This window comes from Chelon labrosus, assembly GCF_963514085.1.
Source record: "Chelon labrosus genome assembly, chromosome: 12".
NCBI classification, from domain to species: Eukaryota; Metazoa; Chordata; class Actinopteri; order Mugiliformes; family Mugilidae; genus Chelon; species Chelon labrosus.
The window spans coordinates 23,918,485-23,938,927 of NC_140345.1; the positions used below are offsets into that span (position 1 = coordinate 23,918,485).

Sequence of the window (20,443 nt, forward strand, 5' to 3'; positions counted from 1 at the left end):
CTGACCGCGCAGCTCTGGAAATGATATGATCTTAATCGTGTTATATCTTAAGGCCTACGCTGTCCTCTCCAACCGGATCCTCTTTTAACGCTCGTGTTCTGCTGACAAAGCCTCACGACGGAGTCAGCGCAAGGTTAAGACGCGTTTCTTGGAATATTTAAGAAACCGAGTAAGGCAGATTAAATTATAGGAAGGTTTGGTTTAGAGGGAAGAAAGAAATGATTGAAACTGCGGGAGTTTAGCCAATTAGAAGGAACCACTGGAGTGGGACGATGCTGTGACCGCTGAGATCTCAGAGGACGTTTGAATGAATTCACCAGAGGCTGAGCGGTGAGTGTTTCGACCCTGGTAATGTACCAGTGGAGGGAGACGCTTATCTAGAGAGACCGAATGAAATCATGGACGCCTTCTGGGGCGTGACGGCAGGTAGTGTGGGCTAACAGCTGGGTGTCGCTTCCCCCTTCACATCTGGCAGCTGAACAGAGGTTTCGGACTTTTCGAGACGAGCTTTTCGACCGTAACACTGGCAGGCTTGACCCTGTTAGCGTAAGCTGCTAGCAACAAAAAGCAAGCACATGAGCTGTATTAACATGATTTGCAGCAGTGGTCTAATGTATCTAGTGACCCTGCAGCCTGCAGCGCTACCTTGATGTGCCAGTCCAGTGTTACTCCTGGGACTCATACGCTGCTCACGCATTCAGACGGGTATTATCAGACCGTGTGAGCAACACATTCATTGATTAATCATTATTAACTGATAAAAAAACAAAAAACACACACAAAAAAAACAAAAAACATAAGCTGTACTTCTTTGCTTCCCAAAAAACAGATATGCTAATGACTGAGCTTCAACCTGGGTTCGCCACTGGTGCAGAGTGTGAACTCTGGAGATGATAACCAACGCTTAAAAAGGACAATCCTGGTTTGCTCCAGTGTCCTTTTCACGCCGCCGGTTGTCGCTTGTATGCATTGCTTGTCGATAACTTGCATCCGGGCAAATGGGAGTCGAGAAACGAGCAGCCTCTTCAGACAGGTTGCAAACAAATAAAATGCAACATGCTGCTGTTTTTTACCATCTGCATTCTCAGAAAGGCTAATCAGTGTTTTGGGGATTCCATCTGCCAGCAGAGTCTAAAAGTTAAACTGCTGCGAAAATCTCTGTGACGGCTGCTAAATCTAAAAGAGGTCGAGGAGAAGCACTGCACGTTTCTTTCAAGAGCAGCAGGTTTCACAACACTTAGAGGTTTGTTTGCAACCTGTCTGATGTGGTATTTCTTTTTTTATACAGAATGATAAAAACTACGAAAATATGAGCTGTGCTGTAACAAACAGGAATTATCTTTAAAAATCAGACCCATCAGTGCAGAAGTGTGAGGTTAGATCCGTCAATGTGTATCAGGATGTTTGCTCAAAGGTTTGGGCTTGCGGCGCTGAATTTGGGACATGGCTGATTTTCTGTTATCTGTGTGATTGATGCGATGCATAGAGCGCACCCCCCCCCCACCCTCCAGAACCCTCCCGAACAAGAGTCCCCGGCAAAAGGACAGCTAATCTCTCATGCTCCGTCGTCTCCATCCCTCCCCCAAAAATGTTCAAGTACAAAAAGAAAAGCGAGTCAAAGGTCACAGTTCCTCAGGTTAAAACCGGCGCGGTCCCGTCCTCCGTCTCCTCGACCCTGCTTGTCAAGGTCAAAGGTCAGGTGGGGGTATTCTGCGGTTTCCTGGGTGATGGTAACAGTTCCGGCCCGGGCCTCCGGGTGAGGACGCTCCGGGTCACAGGAGGGGGTCTGGAGAACCGCCGGTGTTTTCCGTATTCGTCTTGATCGGTGGATTATTTTTAATTGTTGCTGTGTTTTTGTTAAAGTTCTGCGTGTAAGATTTTTTATTTTTTTTTTTTCTTCCCTCCCCCGTCCACAGTCTGCCTCTGATGGTGGTGGACGTCCTATAAAGATTTCTTGGTCAGTTTCTTACCCTTCTTGAGGGACAGCTTGTTCTTGATGTGTCCCCGCTTCCTCTTGGCCGTCTGCAGAGAGAAAAACCAAACATGCATTCAACATCTGCAGCCTGTGTCTGTTGCTATCGCTTTCTAATGCCATTTATACTCTTCTTAAAGGCGAATTAGACTTCTGCGTTAAGTTGACAGATTTGTTATGGACTTCTGAGTGGCTCATAACACAAACCGCTGCTGGGAGCGTACCAGCGTCGGCCTGGGCCGAGAGGGCGCCGTCGTACCTTTTTGGAGGTGTACTTCTGCCGGGTGCTGTCGGTGCTCCGCAGCTTGTGCTCCACGCGGTCCCTGTTCTCCAGCTTTTTGACCTTATAAATCCTGACCAGCCAGTGCTCTGAAGTGAAGGCCTCCTCCAGGTGCTTCAGCTTGATGTCCTTGTTGCCGATCTCGGCGTTGCGCGTGCGGTCGAAGCCCGGTGGCGTCCTGAAGTCCAGCTGAGCGGGAAACAAAGCGGATGAAGTTGTTAAAATCAAGGATTCATGAAGCCGGCGGCACATGATCTACAAAACAGACCTACCTGCATCTCTCCAAAGCGGTAGTAAGACATTTTGTACATAAGGCAGTTGAGCAGGGTGGGGGAGCCTGCTTTGTCCACTCTGAACTCTCCCTGGGGGGTGAAGTAGTCACTCTCCTGGGTTGAGAAGGGAGATAAAGTTCATGAAGTTATGACGGTTAAGGTCAGATTGTGTCTAATGGAAGCAACATGTCAACGAGGTGTCCCCGTGGCTCTCTCACCCTGATGTCCCTCGGGTGCTCCCCTTCCGCGATGCGCACCATCCACAGGAACTTGTTGATGTCGTCGCCTGAGTAACCGATCACCCCTCCGAAGATGATGAGGACGTAGTCGACGTCCAGTGACCTCATGATTTCATAGGCGGCGCTCTCGTTGGATGACATGGCTTTACCCACCTGGAGGAACACGAAACCATGTGAAAAACGCAAAACCACATCGTGCTAACACCGATTCTACACACCGCCTCAATGGAACAGAGGACCAGTGTGTTTATCAAAGTGAAAATTAGTCTGTTAGTATGTAGACCACTATCCTCTGGCTGCAGACTATTAATAAAACAGAGACATCAACCGACTAAAGCTTCTCTATTTGAGATAAGAACCAGTATAACCCCAGAGTAATTCTAATTATGTTGAGTTACTGAGGAAACAAACAGTTCGGCATTTCCTCTATGGATAATACTGTATGTCACAAGCATGCATGCATCCTTTTCATATACAGGTTCTGCATGTTTATGAGAATGTATCCAGCTTTTTATTAAACCATGAAATACAATACATGTCTCTGTTGTTAACCTGCGCGTTTGCTTTCCACTTCTGAGATTTAATGAGTTCATAGTGCCTGTAAATAATTTAAACGTCAGATGTTGGGGGCATTTGCAAAGAGGAAAGACACTATCGACCTGCAGCGTTCGTGTGGAATTATATTATATGATAAACAAAGTGCCGTATCAAATCTGTGGAGTGTCTCTTGAAGACATACAGTGCTCGTCACAAGCTCTGCAAGAAGCTTGAACAAGAACAAAGTTCGTTTTGGTCATTTATACTTCATGAAAAACTCAATTTCTCATTTTCTCATGCATGCATGCAGTGCAGGGCAGTGATACAACCCTGTGTCCACTTGGTGGTGTAATACGCCAAGACAACAGATGAGCACCCGGTTCCCAGCTACTTTATATGTTAGATGTGTTGCATGTGAAAATGTCCTGGGGAGACGAACACTGTATGTCTGAAAGAGGCCCGCCGCAGAATTTAATATTGCACTTTGATAAAGACAGATTGAAGGTGGACAAAAAGCCGCTAACAGACTTTCATGTCTGCTGGTGCAGCGTCACTTTATTTCAAGCGTGCATTTAGAAAAAGAGGTGGGGGCATCTCTCACCAGTGCTATATGACTGTTGTTCCACGTGTTGTTGTCCACCAGCGTGGTCCTGTTGGCCATGCCTGCTATCTGGTAGCCATAGTCCCACCACGACATCACCCTGGCGTGCTCGTCCGTATTCTGCCTCAGCCAATAATAGGCTTCTCTGAAGTCATCCAGGATGTTGCGGGAGCTGTCGAGGACAGTTACAGACGAGTGTGGTGAAAACACGTGTGTGGGGGGGTGGGGGGTAAGACGGTAAACAGAACCACTGAACTACCATGTGGTTGGTAGGCATACACCGATCAGGCATAACATTATGACCACCTTCCTAATATTGTGTAGGTCTCCCTTGTGCCTCCAAAACAGTTGTGACTCATCAGAGAATGGACATGGACCTTCTGAGGGCGTCCTGTGGTGTCTGGTAACAGGATGTTGTTAGTGGGGGGCCAGTTAGTGAGGGGAGGGGCCTCTGTGGATCATCCCACAGATACTTGATCAGTTTGGGATCTAGTGAATTTGGAGGTCAGGTCAACACCTTGTGCTGTTCTTCATGTTTTTTTTAGTTGTTCCTAAAGCATTTCTGTGTGTGTGTCTGTGTCAGGCTGCATCCTGCTGGGGATGGCTGCTGCCATCAAGGAGTGTCATTGCTATGGGGTGGGGGTGCCTGGTCTGGTCTAGGTGGGTGCTACATGTCTAAGTAACATCCACATGAATGAATGCCAGGTCTAAAAGTTTCCCAGCAGAACATTGAATTGTCAGAAGATGGTCAGTGTTATTTACTTTTCCTGTCAGTGGTCATAATGTTATGCCTGATCCGTATATATTGTTTCTGTCATGTTTGGGCAGCCAATTCTGGAGAGAGAAGTTGTACAAAAATTTTTTATATGTCACTTTCCATTGTATTAGAGAGGAGACAGGCATGACAGAGTCTTGTAGTCTGAACTGACCCTGTATTGAGGTGACAACCCTTTAACAAACCCAACTGTAGCTGTCAATAGTTCGGGTGTTGTCTCATTAATTGCTGAAAATCACGCTGTTCCTGTTAGAGATCAAACCCCAGTTCTCACCCATCGTGGTTGTAAGATGCCAGCACGACGCTGGGGCTGGAGTAGGCGTTGCTGGTGACCCAGGTACAGTGGACGGCGAACATCATGAGCAGCATCAACATCAGCATGGTGACTATGGACTTGATGTTCGGCCCCAGGCCCTCCTCCACCCTCTCCTGCTCCGATACATGTTTACGCACCTTCCCGGCCTGCGGAGAAACCATTTGCGAAGGTTACTGAAACTCCCATCAGGACGTAGGCGCAGTAAAAAATGAGCCGTTAATGTACTCGAGGACAGTTAATTGTTCCCTCCGAGAGGATACTCAGGCAGACAATGAGCTGTTGTAGCTGTTTTACGGCATCACGTTCACACCACCTTTCAGCGGAGCTGTGATAGGTTGGCAGTGCCTTATTTCCACAGTACTGCATCCTCAGCCTTATTTGTCTGATAGAATCCAATATGGTCAAATAAAACATTTTACCATCTTTTCATAGGCATAACTTATGACTATATGATCCATGTATTTTTTTTGCTTTTGTTATCGTGTCTCATGTTTGATTAGATGACATAGGATGGCATGCAAACTCCACACAGACATAGAAGGGCCCCAGTCGGCCGATGGATTCGAACGAGGGATGCACCAAAAATTTTCGGACGAAACCCGAAAATGCCATTTTCGGCCGGAAATTGCTGCTTGCACGTATTGTTTTGGCGATAAAAGTCCGTATACCAGAAAATGGAGCTTTTTCCACATTTTTAAAATAGTTTCATGTAAAAATCATTCGCCAGTGTCAGACAAGCTTAGTGAGAGAACACATCTGCAGAAACATCTGTTTTTCTTTGAACTGCACGTCCTGTTTTGAATTTAAACAACCATTTATCTCAGAACAATGACTTCTAATAAAATTTATGATGATTACGTAAAACGAAGCATATTTAGATGAGGTCTTTTTTTTAACCTCTGTGGTTGAAAACTGAAGCCGAAGCTGAGGCGAGTGAGGCTGGCTTCAAAAGCAAATCAGTCCCCAAACACCACCATGCTACAAAATGTTCAACTTTACCTTAAAAAAAAAAAAAAAACATGTTAAAACATTTTTGGTCTCAATAGCTAATTTCCTTATTCATGAAAGCTGCTGTACGAGATGTGAATTTTAATACAACTCAGCCGTTTCTATTCTATGGGGGCTCACACTTATGCGCAATTGAGAGTGTGGCTTATTAAAGTGACAGCTGGGTGCCATCGCAGGTCGCTAGCTGTCTGCCGAGATGTCACCTGCCCACCTACGGGATACAGTGGATTCTTAAGAGCCTTTTCTCTTAAACAAGCTGCCGACTGCAGCTGGAAAAGATAAATAAATAAAAAAAACTTGCATAAGACTGATAAGAAAATGTTGACGAAGCGAACCACCTTCAGCTCAATGCAGCTAAGGAGGTCTGGACCCCACATGCATGTGTGTAGAGGTGGTTCAGACCTGTAAGTACCTGGGTCTACATCTGGATCACAAACTGGACTGGTCAGCTAAAATAGACTCAGTATACAAACAAGGTCAGAGCCGTCTAAGGTCGTTTAATGTCTGCCGGAAGCTGCAGGACATGTTCTACCAGACTATCGTTGCCAGTGTCCTCTTCTACCCTGTGGTGTCCTGGGGAGGCAGCACTAAAAAGAAGGACACCTCACGGCTGGACAAGCTGATCCAGAAGGTGGCCTCTGTGTTAGGGACAGAGCTGGAGTCCCTGACATCAATGGCAGATGCAAGGACATTGAACAAAATCCGGTCCATTATGAAAAATGTCCACCACCCTCTACATGACACCATAGTCAGGATGAGAAGCTCATTCGGTGACAGGCTGCTGTCTCTGTCCTGCTTCAAGGACAGGTTGAGGAGGTCGTTTGTCCCTCAGGCCATAAGACTCTACAACAACAACTCGTGAGGAGAAATTTCGGCGAAAGTTTCAGTCGCCATTGTTGAAAGTGAAGCAGGAAGGGCTGCCATAAAAGAGGACACAGTGCCGACTAGCGTTCTTACAGAGCGAGCCAGACTGACGAGCGCACAAGTATAAATGGCTCCCACCAGCATTGGCTATGTACGTAGGTTATGGCGTCTATCTAAAAGAGCCTCAAGGATAGGGAGTGCAGAGCGTCACACTCGGATGACCCGACACTGACCTTGTCGTAGAGGTTGCCTGCGTTCTTCCTGTCGTCCTCGTCGCTGCTGTCCTCCGCAGGCGGACTCTGTCTCTTCAAGTCGTCGCCCAGGTAGTGCTCGAAGACGCTGGAGAACGCCACAGCCGAGAGCATGCACACTACCGGAGTGAGAGTCAGCATCAAACGCACCATCACACCGGCGAAGTACACAGCACTGATGGCGTACAAGGCCACTGGTGAAAGAGAAAGATCAGGATGTTAAATTGAATGCTGTTGAGTTATACCACAAATGCAATGTATGCACTCCTTTCCAACACATTACAGGGTAGATCTAGTATAGCAGGTGGAAACAGGGTCAAAAGAGAAAACGTAACGGCAGAAGGAAGTATACAGCACACAAACTCAAATGTGCATGTGTGGCAATATTCATGGAGTGTTCTCAGCTAAAATGAGATCAGAGAGTCTCTGAAGTGATTAGGCGGCAACAGGTAAAGAGCGAGAAGAAAGGAAGATAAAAATTGTTGAGAGAAAGGAGTAAACAAGAAAGCAGCGCACGGAAGAAAAGGAGGTTCAATCAGCCGAGGGAGGACGATGACTGCACTTCATGTCAGCAAGTAGTTCAAACCTTTGAACCGCTTCACAAGCTGAAAGAAACATCCATTAAGGCTCGCATCTGCAGGGAGCATTTCAGTTTTATCAATCATTTACAACACTGTGGGAAACTACTAAAAACAAGTCAGGTTGGGTTTTATTTAAATGAGAAGAAAACCAGTGGCTTTCCTAGTATGAGAGGGCTTTTGTTCAGTCGTGTCCCCACGGGAATCACCGTCATCGTCAACATGCTCATACAACTTTAGGTCTAACCCAAGCCCTTCTGGTCATCCTTAGTAACACTTCGTCCTCCTTTTGCAGCACTTGAGCTGAGAGGACGATACTCATTAGTTCAAGTCTGTTATCCCAGCATGATCTCAAATTCTTCAAGCTTCTTACGATGCCAAGAATATTTGTCTGTCTCAATTTTCAAGGGCTCCATAAACTAAACAATGTCCATGACAGTCAGCGTCGGCTTTTTCTTTATTTCTTAAAGCCTTGACGTGTGTTTGGTCTCATTATGCTGTTGCTACTGTACGCCTGTCTGCAAACATATACACCGATCAGGCATAACATTATGACCACCTTCCTAATATTGTGCAGGTCTCCCTTGTGCCTCCAAAACAGTTGGGACTCATCAGAGAATGGACATGGGCCTTCTGAGGGTGTCCTGTGGTGTTTGGCAACACGTTATTGTTAATTGAAGGCCTTTGGGTCCTACGTGTCGAGCGGAGGGGCCTCTGTGGATCCAGCCCAGAGGAGGCCGAGGCTTGGGATACGTACACTGATCAGGCGTAACATTATAACCACAGGGCCATGGACTTTCTGAGGGTGTCCTGTGGTGTCTCGCAACCGAATGTTATTACTGCTTTGGGGTCCTATGGGTTGAGGTGAGGGGCCTCTGTGGATCATCCCACAGATACTTGATCAGTTTGGGATCTAGTGAATTTGGAGGCCAGGTCAACACCTTGTGCTATTTTTCGTGTTTTTTTTTTAGTTGTTACTAAAGCATTTTTGTGTGTGTGCCTGTGTCAGGCTGCATCCTGATTGGGGATGGCTGCTGCCATCAAGGAGTGTCATTGCTATGCAGTGGGGGTTCCTGGCCTGGTCTAGGTGGGTGCTACATGTCTAAGTAACATCCGCACGAATGAATGCCAGGTCTAAAAGTTTCCCAGCAGAACACTGAATTGACACAAGATGGTCAGTGTTTTTTACTTCTCCCGTCAGTGGTCATAATGTTGTGGCTGATTGCTGTGCATAGTATATACATGTATTTTTTTTAATGTATTTTTAAATATGTGATACTCGCAAAGCATTGTTGTGAGTTCAAGAATGCTGACAGTTTTAAAAAGACTGCTGTGGCCTCCTCTACCAGTCCACTAAAGTTTCTCGGTAATAAACGCTGCACAGTGCCAGACTGTTCCAGGACTGAGTGTATATGCAAAGTCCAGGATGAGAAAATTAGTTACAGAGAGAACCACTTTTTTTTTCCCTTCCCCTTCCTCCTGTGGTTACTTTTACCACTTTGTAATTTCCCTGAAGAGCACGTTGTATGTTGTGTTAAGAGCAGGGACACTGTGAATGAGATGAATGATGACTGTAACAAGACAAACAATCGGAGAGGAAAGAGACGCAGAAGGAGCCCGCGAGCTGGACTTCCTCCACCGGTTCGTGTTTAAGATCACAACATTCACACGCTCGCTGAAAGAAAGGAAAAAAAAAGCTTTCCTAATGGATGTGGATTATCCGTCAGTGATATCCTCAGAGCTTGGAAAGAGTTGCCGAGATGTGTCACACATTCAAGTGTTACTGATATCAGTGGAAAATAATTAGCTCTGTGGCAAATACGGGAATATGATGACAAACAACACTCCACATGATATAAATTACAGAAATCAAAACATTAAAAAAAATAAAAATAATGTTGCATAATAATTGCATATGTAATTAATTGTGAAGAATCGCATCTAAAACAAAGTGAGAGCAGCAGATCTCATTAAACAGTAACAGAAAACCAGACTAGTGACTGCTTTGTGTCGCTGCAAAATTACAGGCAATCCATTAAATGATGTATTGTTGTAATTTAAAACATGTTGGAGCCGTTCCAGACAGAGTTAACACAGAACTATAACACATTCAATCATACTGGTTCTTATAACGGCACCTGTTAGAGTTTTCTCAGCTTAAAGACGACAAAAAGCACCTTTCAACACAGACAGGAGTTAAATTCTGCTTACTTTATGTGTTTGAAAGCTGTCGAAAGGCTAGCACACACACTTTATTCTTAAACTGTTGTTGAACTATTTGCTTTCAAGTTCAAGTCAAGTTCCTGACCCACTGACAGTGAAATGAACAGAGGTGAGATGTTTCACCGTGTGCTTTTGTTCAGACCTTTGTGTCTCTTGCCCCGACCTTTTATTGAAATGTGCTGCTTGCATCAAATGTATGTAGACAAAACATAAAATGTCTTCATTTCACAGCTTGATATGTTGATTTGTTACTGTGCTGTTTTATGGATAGAGGGTGGTAGAGTGTTGAAATGGTCTGCAAATCATTCTGCATTTACATACACAATATGTGCAGTTCATGCTTCTGCGTCAATTTGATGCTGTAGCTACGGCAACAGCCCGGACCCTAACGCCGTAGCCTGACGTGCACCTCCCCAGAAATGTAACTAGAGCTCAAGAGCTGTGATTGGTCCGCTTAGTGGGTCATTTAAAAATTCTGTTTTATGTCTCGATTGCTTTTCTTTAGTTAAAGTTTAAATGTTCTTTTTGGGGAACCCTCCTATTCAAGCCCCTTGGGGGTTTTCGGGGTTTCCCTGGCATGCCTTTATGCTTTTTCTTTCTTTAATTGCGTATTGTTAACACACTTTTGGTATTGTTACTGTTGTGCTTTTATTGTATTTTATGTGCCAAATAAAATGAATGAATGAATGAATTAGTGCGTTTCTGCTTTAGTATTTCCAGCTGCTTCTGCACCTACATCATTTTTCCAATTGATTGTTTTGGATCAATAAAGATGGAACACATGGAGGAAAGCTTAACTGAGGAGGTTCAGAGATACAAACATTTGCACAACTCGTCTTCGGCGAAATTTCTGCAAAAGTTTCAGTCGAAATTGTTGAAAGTGAAGCAGGAAGTAGAAACAAAAATGAATCCGACTGGCTAAAAAGACACAGCGCCGACTAGTGTTTGGGCGGAGTTGTTACAGAGCGAGCCAGACTGACGAGAGCAAAAGTATAAATGGCTCACAATGGAGCAGGCTACGTGCGTAATTTCTAAAAAAAAAAAATATAAACACATATCCTGCTTGAACTTTAAGTTAACTGAAAGCTAAATAATTGCTGTAATGCTACAAGTTACGGGCTGTGGTGTAATATCAGTGTTGAGCATTGTCAAAAATAACAACTTCCTATTGTAGCATGATGGACACGAGATCAACCGATTTAAACAGTGGCTAAAATGCACCTCTAAAAGGTTATTTTTACGTAATATTTAGTCATTAGCATTCTTTAAATACTACTTTGGTCACTTATGAATATTTAAATTTTAATTTAGTATACGACCTCAGTGTGTTAGCATGTGTTTTTATTGTTATCAGCTTTTTAGACTTTTCAGACTGACTGCAGAATGAAACGCCTTAGGAGATGTGTTTCTAGTCCGACAGCCTTAAAGAGTTTCATGAGCACCGCTACCAACAGTGTCCAACAGTCTAAATGCTCTTACCAAAGACACGTTCATCGTTGATGTTCTTAATGCAGAACCAGAGGCCCGCTGGGAAGGTGCACACGAGGATGTGAAGGTCAAAGAAGAAGGACACCCAGGTGGTGGGCTGATGCTCGGATACCGACGCTATGATGGGAATGTGGATCTTAGCGTAGCTGCGGACAACACGGAGGAGGACACAGGGAGGTTAGACAGCACAGGGACCATCTTTAATCAAAACAAGAGCAACAGTTCCCTCAAACACGACTCTCTCTAAAATGAACCACTCGTGTCGATATTAAACCTAGGAGAGCTGATCCACACAAGTGAGAAAGTAAAGTTTGGCTGATGTCAGTCATCCTGGGTCCGAGGATGACCCCATTTACTTTTACTGCACTGCAGCAAAAACCTACGTTCCTTCAAAAAAAAATAAAGAATAAAATAAAGAATAAATCACTCAGGCGTGTGCACATACAGACACAGACGAATGTGCACATACGCGCAGTGAGAGTTTTACACTTTTTACAGCTGATGCTGCAGTCTGGCGCTTCTCTTAATCCCAGATCTGGGAGAGGAGAAGTGGAGCATTATCTGTTTGGGATTTTTATGATGTGGCAGAGTGACGGGTTAAATGAGTTTGTGATGACAATACAAAAAAAAAATAATAATAAATTTGGCTGCCAGAAACACAGACACAGTACTTGCAGTGCTTTGGATTATTCTGTCAGGAGTGACAAAAATGCAAAAACGCTGCTTTAAAAACCAAAAAAGTAACTGAAAATGGAAAAAAAATAATCATTATCCCTTTTATAATTGGTCAAACACATGCTCTGAGATGCAACATGGCCAAATAAATTAGAACAGCTGATAAGGTGAATGAAATCTTTGATAAAACTAACTATACCTTCAACCTATACCTACCTTCAACTCCAACACTATCCATCTTTACACAGTTACAGGTGAAAGTGCTACTGTAGAGATTTAAAGTAATTTGCAGAAGCACAATACATCAAGTGACTTACCCAGTGTCCCAGAGGGAGTAGAAGCGCCCGCTCCATGGAGCGATGTACCCTGAAGGTGAAACACACACAAGTAAATGTACTCGCAAATGCAGTGAACGACACGTAAATTGACCTAGGCAGACTAGACGCACCGCTGCGGCCCGTCAGTGATCTGTGTGTTTTGTCACGCACCGGTCGAACTAGTAATTGGTTTGTGGCGTTCCTCGTGAACGTATCGATCACATAATTGCTCTCAGATATGCACGGTGCGGTGCAAAAATGAGAACACAGAAACTAATCGCGGCCGTTACAGAGAGCCAGCGGGCGGTCCTTTCATGTACAGATAACAGAGACGTGGCTGCAGCTCCTCATGACCAGCAGCTGGTTTACATGCTGCATCGTAGAGGTGGCTCCAGTTAAAGGGACCTCAGTCAAAGTACTCAAGTGGAGTCAATAGTAAAAAAAAAAAAAAAAAAATGCAGGAAAGTGAAGCATCTGTTCTGCAGAAAAAAAAAGTGTGTGTATGTGATTATATATATTCAGATTATTAGGTACATCCAGCAAAAAGTAATGCATGAAAAATAATGCATTACAATGCAAATGTGCAGGAGCAAACCCTCTCTTTGACGAAGGTTAGAATGAGAGCTGTTGATTCAGTTGTACGATTAATTTTATAGGCTGCAGTTTGCGGTGATGTTTAATTATGATATCCACCCCACTTATGTTTAAGTGGCCAGGCTACATAAAAGAATGACCTCCCCGTGTAATGCAATGTCATGCAGCTTCAACAAACCGAGCGTAATGGTTTAGTAAGAACATGCTGTATTTCTGACCCGCGACGTGTCAAACAGTGATTTAGAAAACCTCACCCAGGTTTCACAGAGCATTTTGGAAGACTGACCTGCCCACAGACCTACAGCACATCAGTGTAACAACCATTCACAACAACCTTTGTTCGTTAAGTCTTCACAGCACAGATTTGTCTATAATACCCACTAATAACAATCATGAAAACCGATACAGTCTGACAGAGCATTCTTTTATTTGCACTCTTTCTCTTTGATGTGTTAAATTGTGCACAAATGGTGCATATGCATACCACAAAACAACTAAAGTCAGCCCCTTTGCTCTCTCGGTTTTCAACCCACCCTCTAAAAACAACCAACCTGTGTATGTGAGATAGATGACGGAGAGGAAAACCACCCCAGCCGCCAGAGAGACTCCCAGGAAGAACAGAGTCTGGAACTCCTGCCTGGTCAGTCTGTCCTTCAGGTACTGCAGGAAGGCGTAGACCTGAAGCAGCACAAACACGCCTGCGGAGACAAGTACATCTCACTCAGGCGACAGATCTTGTTTAAACACAGCGGAACAATGAACAAACAAAGAAACAGACACGGCGGATAATCTGATCTTTACTGTTTGATGTGTCACAGGATGCGTTTGTGTTTTAAATTATGTAAATTATTATCTGAGGTAGACTGTTATTTGTTATTTCCTTACACATACAGTACGACAGGCTTCAGATGCTATTTCCACTCCTACCCCGGGTGATTGTTTACTGACCTGCTGCGGCCATGTGTTCACTGGTCCTGATTGGCTGGAAGCCCACGAAGGGAATCTGCATGGACAGCACCAGGCCGATGATGTAGAAGGTGCTGTAGGCTACAGGAGGAAAATATGCAGTTAAGACCGGTGACAAATAAATAGGTTCAATTATATGACAGCACATATCAGTGGCGACACGCACTACCACCCCTACATTAACCTGGACCTCGTATTGAAGGGGAACTACTGTTTTTTCCAACCTGGATCTTATTTCTGGCATAAAATACGATCGTTTACTCACCCATATGACTTTTGTGTATTTTGTAGTCGTTCGGGAGATATTTAGATCTGCGTATAACCATATAGTGGGAGTGACTGGGGCACCGAAACGCAGCTTCTAAATAACACATTATCAGCCGCAAAACTCGTTCATTTCACCAATATTTTGTAACTCCTGACTCAACGGGGAATATCACTAGCGTACGATAACAAAATATTGGTGAAATGAACGAGTTTCGCAGCAGATAATGTGTTATTTAGAGGCTGTGTTTCGGTGCCCCAGTCACTCCCACTATATGGATATACGCAGATCTAATTATCTCCCGAACAAATACAAATTACACACAAGTTATATGGGTGAGTAAACGATCATATTTTATGCCAGAAATAAGGTCCAGGTTGTAAAAAACAGTAGTTCCCCTTTAAGTCCTATTTGCACGGGACTACTTTTACCTGGGGACGTCATGTGATTCAGAATCGACCCCCCCCACGTCTGTGTTTCAAGTGGCGCATTCGCACAGGATAAGGAAACTCGTGCTTTACTCTAATTTACTATCCGTCGGAGAACATTTTACACTTTTTGTCAGATTTAGTTATTTTGCGAATACTAATTAATAATAAAAATATATTTCTAAAAATAAAAGAAGATGAGACTTGAGAAAAATTATGAACGGCCTGTCAGTATTTAAATCAGCCCCACCTTTGCAGATAAACATATTTATGCTTAATCAATGGATTTCATCTGTCTAAATGGGTGAACAGGTTGGCAACATCCCGACTTTGCACCCTAACATCTGTCCAAACTTTGATTTACAGCACATCCTTCATAATTCTTAAGTGATGAGAGGCAGCAAAAAGCCGCGAACCAAACAAAAGTCTTGGGAAAAATCCCAGAGATGCCGATATTATCACAGGACCCCTGTGTTACGAGAAATAGGGTAGGTAATTTACGGAAAAGATGAGGTTGCACATTACGGGCACGGCCGATTCACACGGGATTAAGATCACAGACGACCTCCGCAATACTTACAAATTACTGGCGGTCCCCAGGTATAACTAGTCCCGAGGACAAATACAAGACTATAAATGAAACACGTTGGTGGATTTTTTATATTCTTGTCGTCAACAACAAATCCCAAAAATGTAAGAAAACAATAAACGTACACTTGTGACATACTAGCCTTCATCCAAAGCCTGATATGTCTTATTCCACAGCATTGCACCGGCTGACATGTTTCTTTATTGCAAAGAACACACACTGCATTTTCTAAACACACTGTTCTCTCTTGTTTGAGTGACTTCTGCTAAAATATACAATTTTATATTATTATTTTTTTATTTTTATTTTTTTTATAAATTGGACCATTTTTTACATTTTTTTTTACATATTCCCGAGGCTTGAGGCAACAGACGACATATGAACATATCCCTTCCACATTAATCAAATTGCCTCTCAAATGCAGAACAGAAACCGGAGTTCATACCGACCTAACATTGGCACATCTATCTTGATAATAAACGCAGCAGTGATCATCTGGAGTCAAGATTTTCTTTAAATAGCGGGATGATGTGTTGATTCTGCTATTCTGTGTTGAACTATCTGTGTGTAAATAATTGTACAGTGCGAATATGTTCGATGTAACTTTGCCAGAGATTCCTGCCACCGTCGAAAGACATGCTCGTTAGGTTCATTGGTGATTCTAAATTGGCCGTAGGTGTGAGTGTGAATGGTTGTCCGTCTCTTCATGTTAGCCTTGCGATAGACTGCTGACCTGTCCAGGGTGTACCCCGCCTCCCGCCTCCCGCCTCTCGCCTATGAATGACAGCTGGGATAGGCTCCCAACTCCCCGCGACCCTCCAGAGGACAAGCGGTTGCAGAAAATGAATGAATAAATGCAGACAGTGCTATGGTGAGTGCCGCAAACACAAACTCAGAAAGTCCTTGACACAGTACACAGGACTCAAAATGCCTTTTGAGTCTAAATCATGACTGACAGTCTAAGAGAGATTAAGCTTCAGAGTTCAAACCATTTTCACACTTGGGAGTCGGCGGCACAACTAAACCTGAAAACCGTTTCACACAAGGCACCGGGGGTCAGACTCACTTAAAACCAAACCTCAATAAGAAAAGCCCCTAATCCTGATAAGTGGGTCGAATATTGCCTACTGCACAGAAAACAGGTGGATTCTCCCAAACAGACTGCAGCCTTATTATATTGATCTGGTCAGTGAAGGAGCAGAGGGGGTTGTTAGTAATCAGTTTCAGCTGCTTTGGTGTTAATGAAATTAACATGTGCACTAGAGGGGAAACAATGAGGCGATAGCTGGACCCTACAGAGGTTGCACAGGCAGTCCAGCTCCTCCAGGATGGCACATCATTGCCGTGCCATTGCCAGAAGCTTTGCTGTGTCTCCCAGGACACTCTTAAGAGAAAGGAGGAGATTCTAGGAGTTACTCAAGGAGAGCTGGACAGGGACGTAGAGGGTCCTTAACCCATCAGTTTTGTGTTCCTTTAATTCTTTTGAGCAGTGTATATTCATAGCCGAGCCTGGCTGAACACGTGTGCCTTTTATGCTGTATTTACAATCTGTAGATCTGCAGACTCTTGTAGAAAATAAACAGATGGAACAAAATGAGGCAGGCACGAGACTGGAGGGAAGTCAATAGTTCCCCTTTGTTTTGAGATGGGTTTTAAATCGCGATTTACAGTAAATCATTGGATTTTTTCTTTTTTTTTTTTACTGCACAATAATACTTTTAAGCAGCCATTGTATTAAAGCTGAACATTAAATGAGTAATCGTTCCACGTTGAGCGAAGGCTTGACAGCAATATGGTTGTCACTCAGCAGCAAAAGCAGCAGATCTAATTTGTAAGGCTGGAGCGTCAACACTGAAATGTGTTTGTGTGTCTGTGGGGGTTTATTCACCAATTTGCGTTTGGGCAATAAATCAAACCTCAACTCCCTCCACTGCTGCCTGCACAAGATGACATAATTATTATTGCAGCAGCAACAATAATAATCACAATAATAGATGTATATCTCGCTGTGAAAAAAAGACAAAACCAAATAGGAGGGAGCGAAGAGAAAAGAGTTCAAATATGAAGACATTTTCTCTCCTCCCCTTGCAGTCCTCTAGAGAGGACACTCAGGAGGGCCAACAAAGCAGCATCATTTATTTACATGTAAAAGCCGAGGTTGTTTAGTGTCTGACCCAGTCCCACTCTCCCCCCGTGGCCGTCCTCTGATGATGGCAAAGTCAGTGCGAGGACGACGGAAATAAAGACTGCTGCTGATTCAGGCTGTCTCACGGGCTGCTGTGGTAAATGAACGCAGGAAAACACCCCCCTCCACCAGCCCTGCAGCCGACTGAAATGTTGATGGCGTCCGTTCAATCTAACAGATCAAACAGAGTTAGCTCTGAGATGAATCCTTTGTAAAACTGACATTGGAATGTAAACGTGGTTCAATTGTGGTAAGTTTTTGTTTTGTGGCTGAAGCTGTCGGTAGTGTATCGCATCATGCTGAGAGGCGATTCACTATAGAATGACTTTGTTAGTCTAGTATTAGTGGAAGACCAGCATTAGTTGTATAAAGTATTCATTCTATGAGTAGCAGAAGACCTGCATATGAAATGTTGAAAAACGCTCTTGCAAGTGTGCCAACATAAGCTTAACGGTAGTAAATGCAGATGAATGGCACTTCAGCTTTATGCACTTCCTATAACTAAAGGCCTCTTCAGACCTACACAGATCAGCCACAACATTAAAACCACTGACAGGAGAAGTGAATAACATTGACCATCATCTGACAATTCAATGTTCTGCTGGGAAACTTTTGGACCTGGCATTCATTTGTGTGGATGTTACTTAGACATGTAGCACCCACCTAGACCAGACCAGACCAGGCACCCCCACCCCATAGCAATGACACTCCATGATGGCAGCAGAATAAGGGGAGGGGAGGGGCCTCTGTGGATCATGCCACCTTGTGCTGCTCTTCATGTTTTTTTTTTGTTGTTCCTAAAGTGTTTTTGTGTGTGTGTCTGTGTCAGGCTGCATCCTGCTGGGGCTGGCTGCTGCCATCATTGCTATGGAGTGGGTGGGGGTGCCTGGTCTGGTCTAGGTGGGTGCTACATGTCTAAGTAACATCCACATGAATGAATGCCAGGTCCAAAAGTTTCTCAGCAGAACACTGAATTGTCACAAGACGGTGAACGTTATTCACTTCACCTGTCAGTGGTCATAATGTTATGCCTGATCCGTGTACACATGGTACTAGTGTACATTCCTTGCTGAATTTTGTGAAAGGAATTAAACATCACCAGTCTCATCCTCAACACTAATGCACCACTAATTTGTGTGTTTATTTATTCCTCCGCCAGGAAACTGACAATAATCTGCATTTTTCCACGTCATTAACTTTGACAGTCACTAAAGATGTCTATATTTTCCACTAAACAGGATGCAAGCTTCAAAGAGGAGCATATGTGGTCTCCTACTTATCCAAATATCTCTCATCAGGTCTAATCTAATAACTCAGTCACGCTACAGGAGCCGTTGTGCAACTAATGAGCCGGGCGCCGCTCCGTTAAAACGTCCCGGCGGGCGACGCATTGTACCTGGTCTCTAGACGCCGAGCGCTGCGACGGAGTGCCCAGAGTGGTACTGGGAGCCAGCAGCCAAACGGATGCCCATTAGGCGATGGAGGAATCCATCAAAGGGGTTTCTATTCTAAGTTCTCTGTTCCGCCACGGAGGACATGCTGCCGATAATGAAATTTCAATGGGATTTCATTACGGTGTTTCTGCTTTATAAGACAGGAAAGATGAAGCGAGGGGGGAGTGGCGCGTGACAGCGGGTCACGAACCGGACTTCAAATACAAGGTATGCATCACAGACCACGGTGAGCTATTACAACTTTGAACCAACTCGATTACTCTATTTCTGCAGGCAGAATGCACAGTGCCAGTCTTCAGAGAGAGAGAGACAGGAGGTGAGGGGGAAAAGATCGGAGCGGGGAGAAGGATGAAGGAAGCTGGAAACCAAGGGAGGGTGCTTGATGTTAAATTATTCATTACGCCAACAAATCCTACTGGAAGATGCGGAAACCACCAGTCACCCTGTCTCATCTCCCATCAGACTTCCTTCTTTGTACTTGACCAAAGTTCCAGCAGTCCTCAGGACGGCCTCTCTTTGATTCGCCCGTCAAGTTAACCTCCAGCACCTTTTTAAGCCTTGACATGCGATTATATTCGCAGGATTACGAAACAGCACGGTGTATGTATGGGCTAAAGAATCTGGATCTGAAACAATGGTCCGGTGACGTGGTGTTAGTAGGAAGCTGCGAGCCGGCGGTGGGGGTCACGACATGATTCGTGATAAGAGAGGGTGAGTTCAGAGCGCACGATGAGGCGATCTCTTTGAAGACAGACGGCTTTAATCTTTTTTTCCTTTTATTTTTTATTTTTGCCGTCTGCATTTCCACTTTCCATCTCTTACTTTTATCATAGACGCCGTCTGCTCCTCTGCGGGGGTTTGGTGTACACCGACAGAACATCAGCTGCTAATGTATGGTGTTAATTATCAGTAACAGCGTTAATAGAAGCCAAAAAGGACAAAGAATAACAAGCTATTCAACGCACTTGAACATAGTTTTGATTCTCTTGCAGGCAAAGAAAACACAGTTTGCATGTGAAGCTGCATGAACGTACAAACATCTTTCCCCGTGTGTTTCTGTTTACCCTCCACGTGCGACCGTGAATTCAAAATGAGCACATCTGTAAACTCCCAAGTCGTCTATTTTGCCCTTGAATTAACGCGTGCACGTAAAGAAGTCGTGTATGAGTTTGTGTTGCGTCTCACCGATATAGACTCTCCTGCTGAAGCGCTGCATGAGCAGCAGGACAAAGACGTGAAGAGGAATAAGGTTGATGATGAACACGTAACCGCCCCAAGCCGACACCTGTGAAACACAATAGATTTAATGAGAACATTTTTTAATTAGTTTTAGATTTTTCTATAACAGTCATTAATGGAGGGGTGTGACAGTTTAGATTATGCATGCAAACAGGTTCACCTGCACGGAGATAGATGCATGCGCACGCACGAATAAACAGACTATTCATGGTTGGTTTTTCAGCTTCTTGTCATAATGGGATTCTGATCCCCGCTGAATCTCAGCAATGCTGTAGATACATAATCAGTATTATAACCAGCCCACGAATCCCTGTAGGCTGGGAACTG

At 44.2% G+C, this 20,443-nt stretch overlaps 1 protein-coding gene across 1 annotated transcript in view; it reads right to left on the minus strand.

Moving 5' to 3' along the window:
• Window positions 1-1,536: 1,536 nt before the first annotated feature.
• The window catches only part of LOC311497150 (dolichyl-diphosphooligosaccharide--protein glycosyltransferase subunit STT3B-like), a 57,778-nt gene continuing 38,871 nt past the window's right edge, over window positions 1,537-20,443 (minus strand). Inside the window, exons 5-16 of the mRNA XM_084557316.1 lie at window positions 20,063-20,162; window positions 13,939-14,037; window positions 13,542-13,688; window positions 12,397-12,445; window positions 11,396-11,550; window positions 7,098-7,309; window positions 4,951-5,138; window positions 3,902-4,073; window positions 2,743-2,916; window positions 2,525-2,638; window positions 2,232-2,441; window positions 1,537-2,022 (exon numbers count right to left, since the gene is read on the minus strand). Coding sequence (XP_084413442.1) covers window positions 1,942-2,022; window positions 2,232-2,441; window positions 2,525-2,638; window positions 2,743-2,916; window positions 3,902-4,073; window positions 4,951-5,138; window positions 7,098-7,309; window positions 11,396-11,550; window positions 12,397-12,445; window positions 13,542-13,688; window positions 13,939-14,037; window positions 20,063-20,162 — 1,701 coding nt within the window. The 3' untranslated portion in view covers window positions 1,537-1,941. The remainder of the gene's footprint in view (window positions 2,023-2,231; window positions 2,442-2,524; window positions 2,639-2,742; window positions 2,917-3,901; window positions 4,074-4,950; window positions 5,139-7,097; window positions 7,310-11,395; window positions 11,551-12,396; window positions 12,446-13,541; window positions 13,689-13,938; window positions 14,038-20,062; window positions 20,163-20,443) is intronic.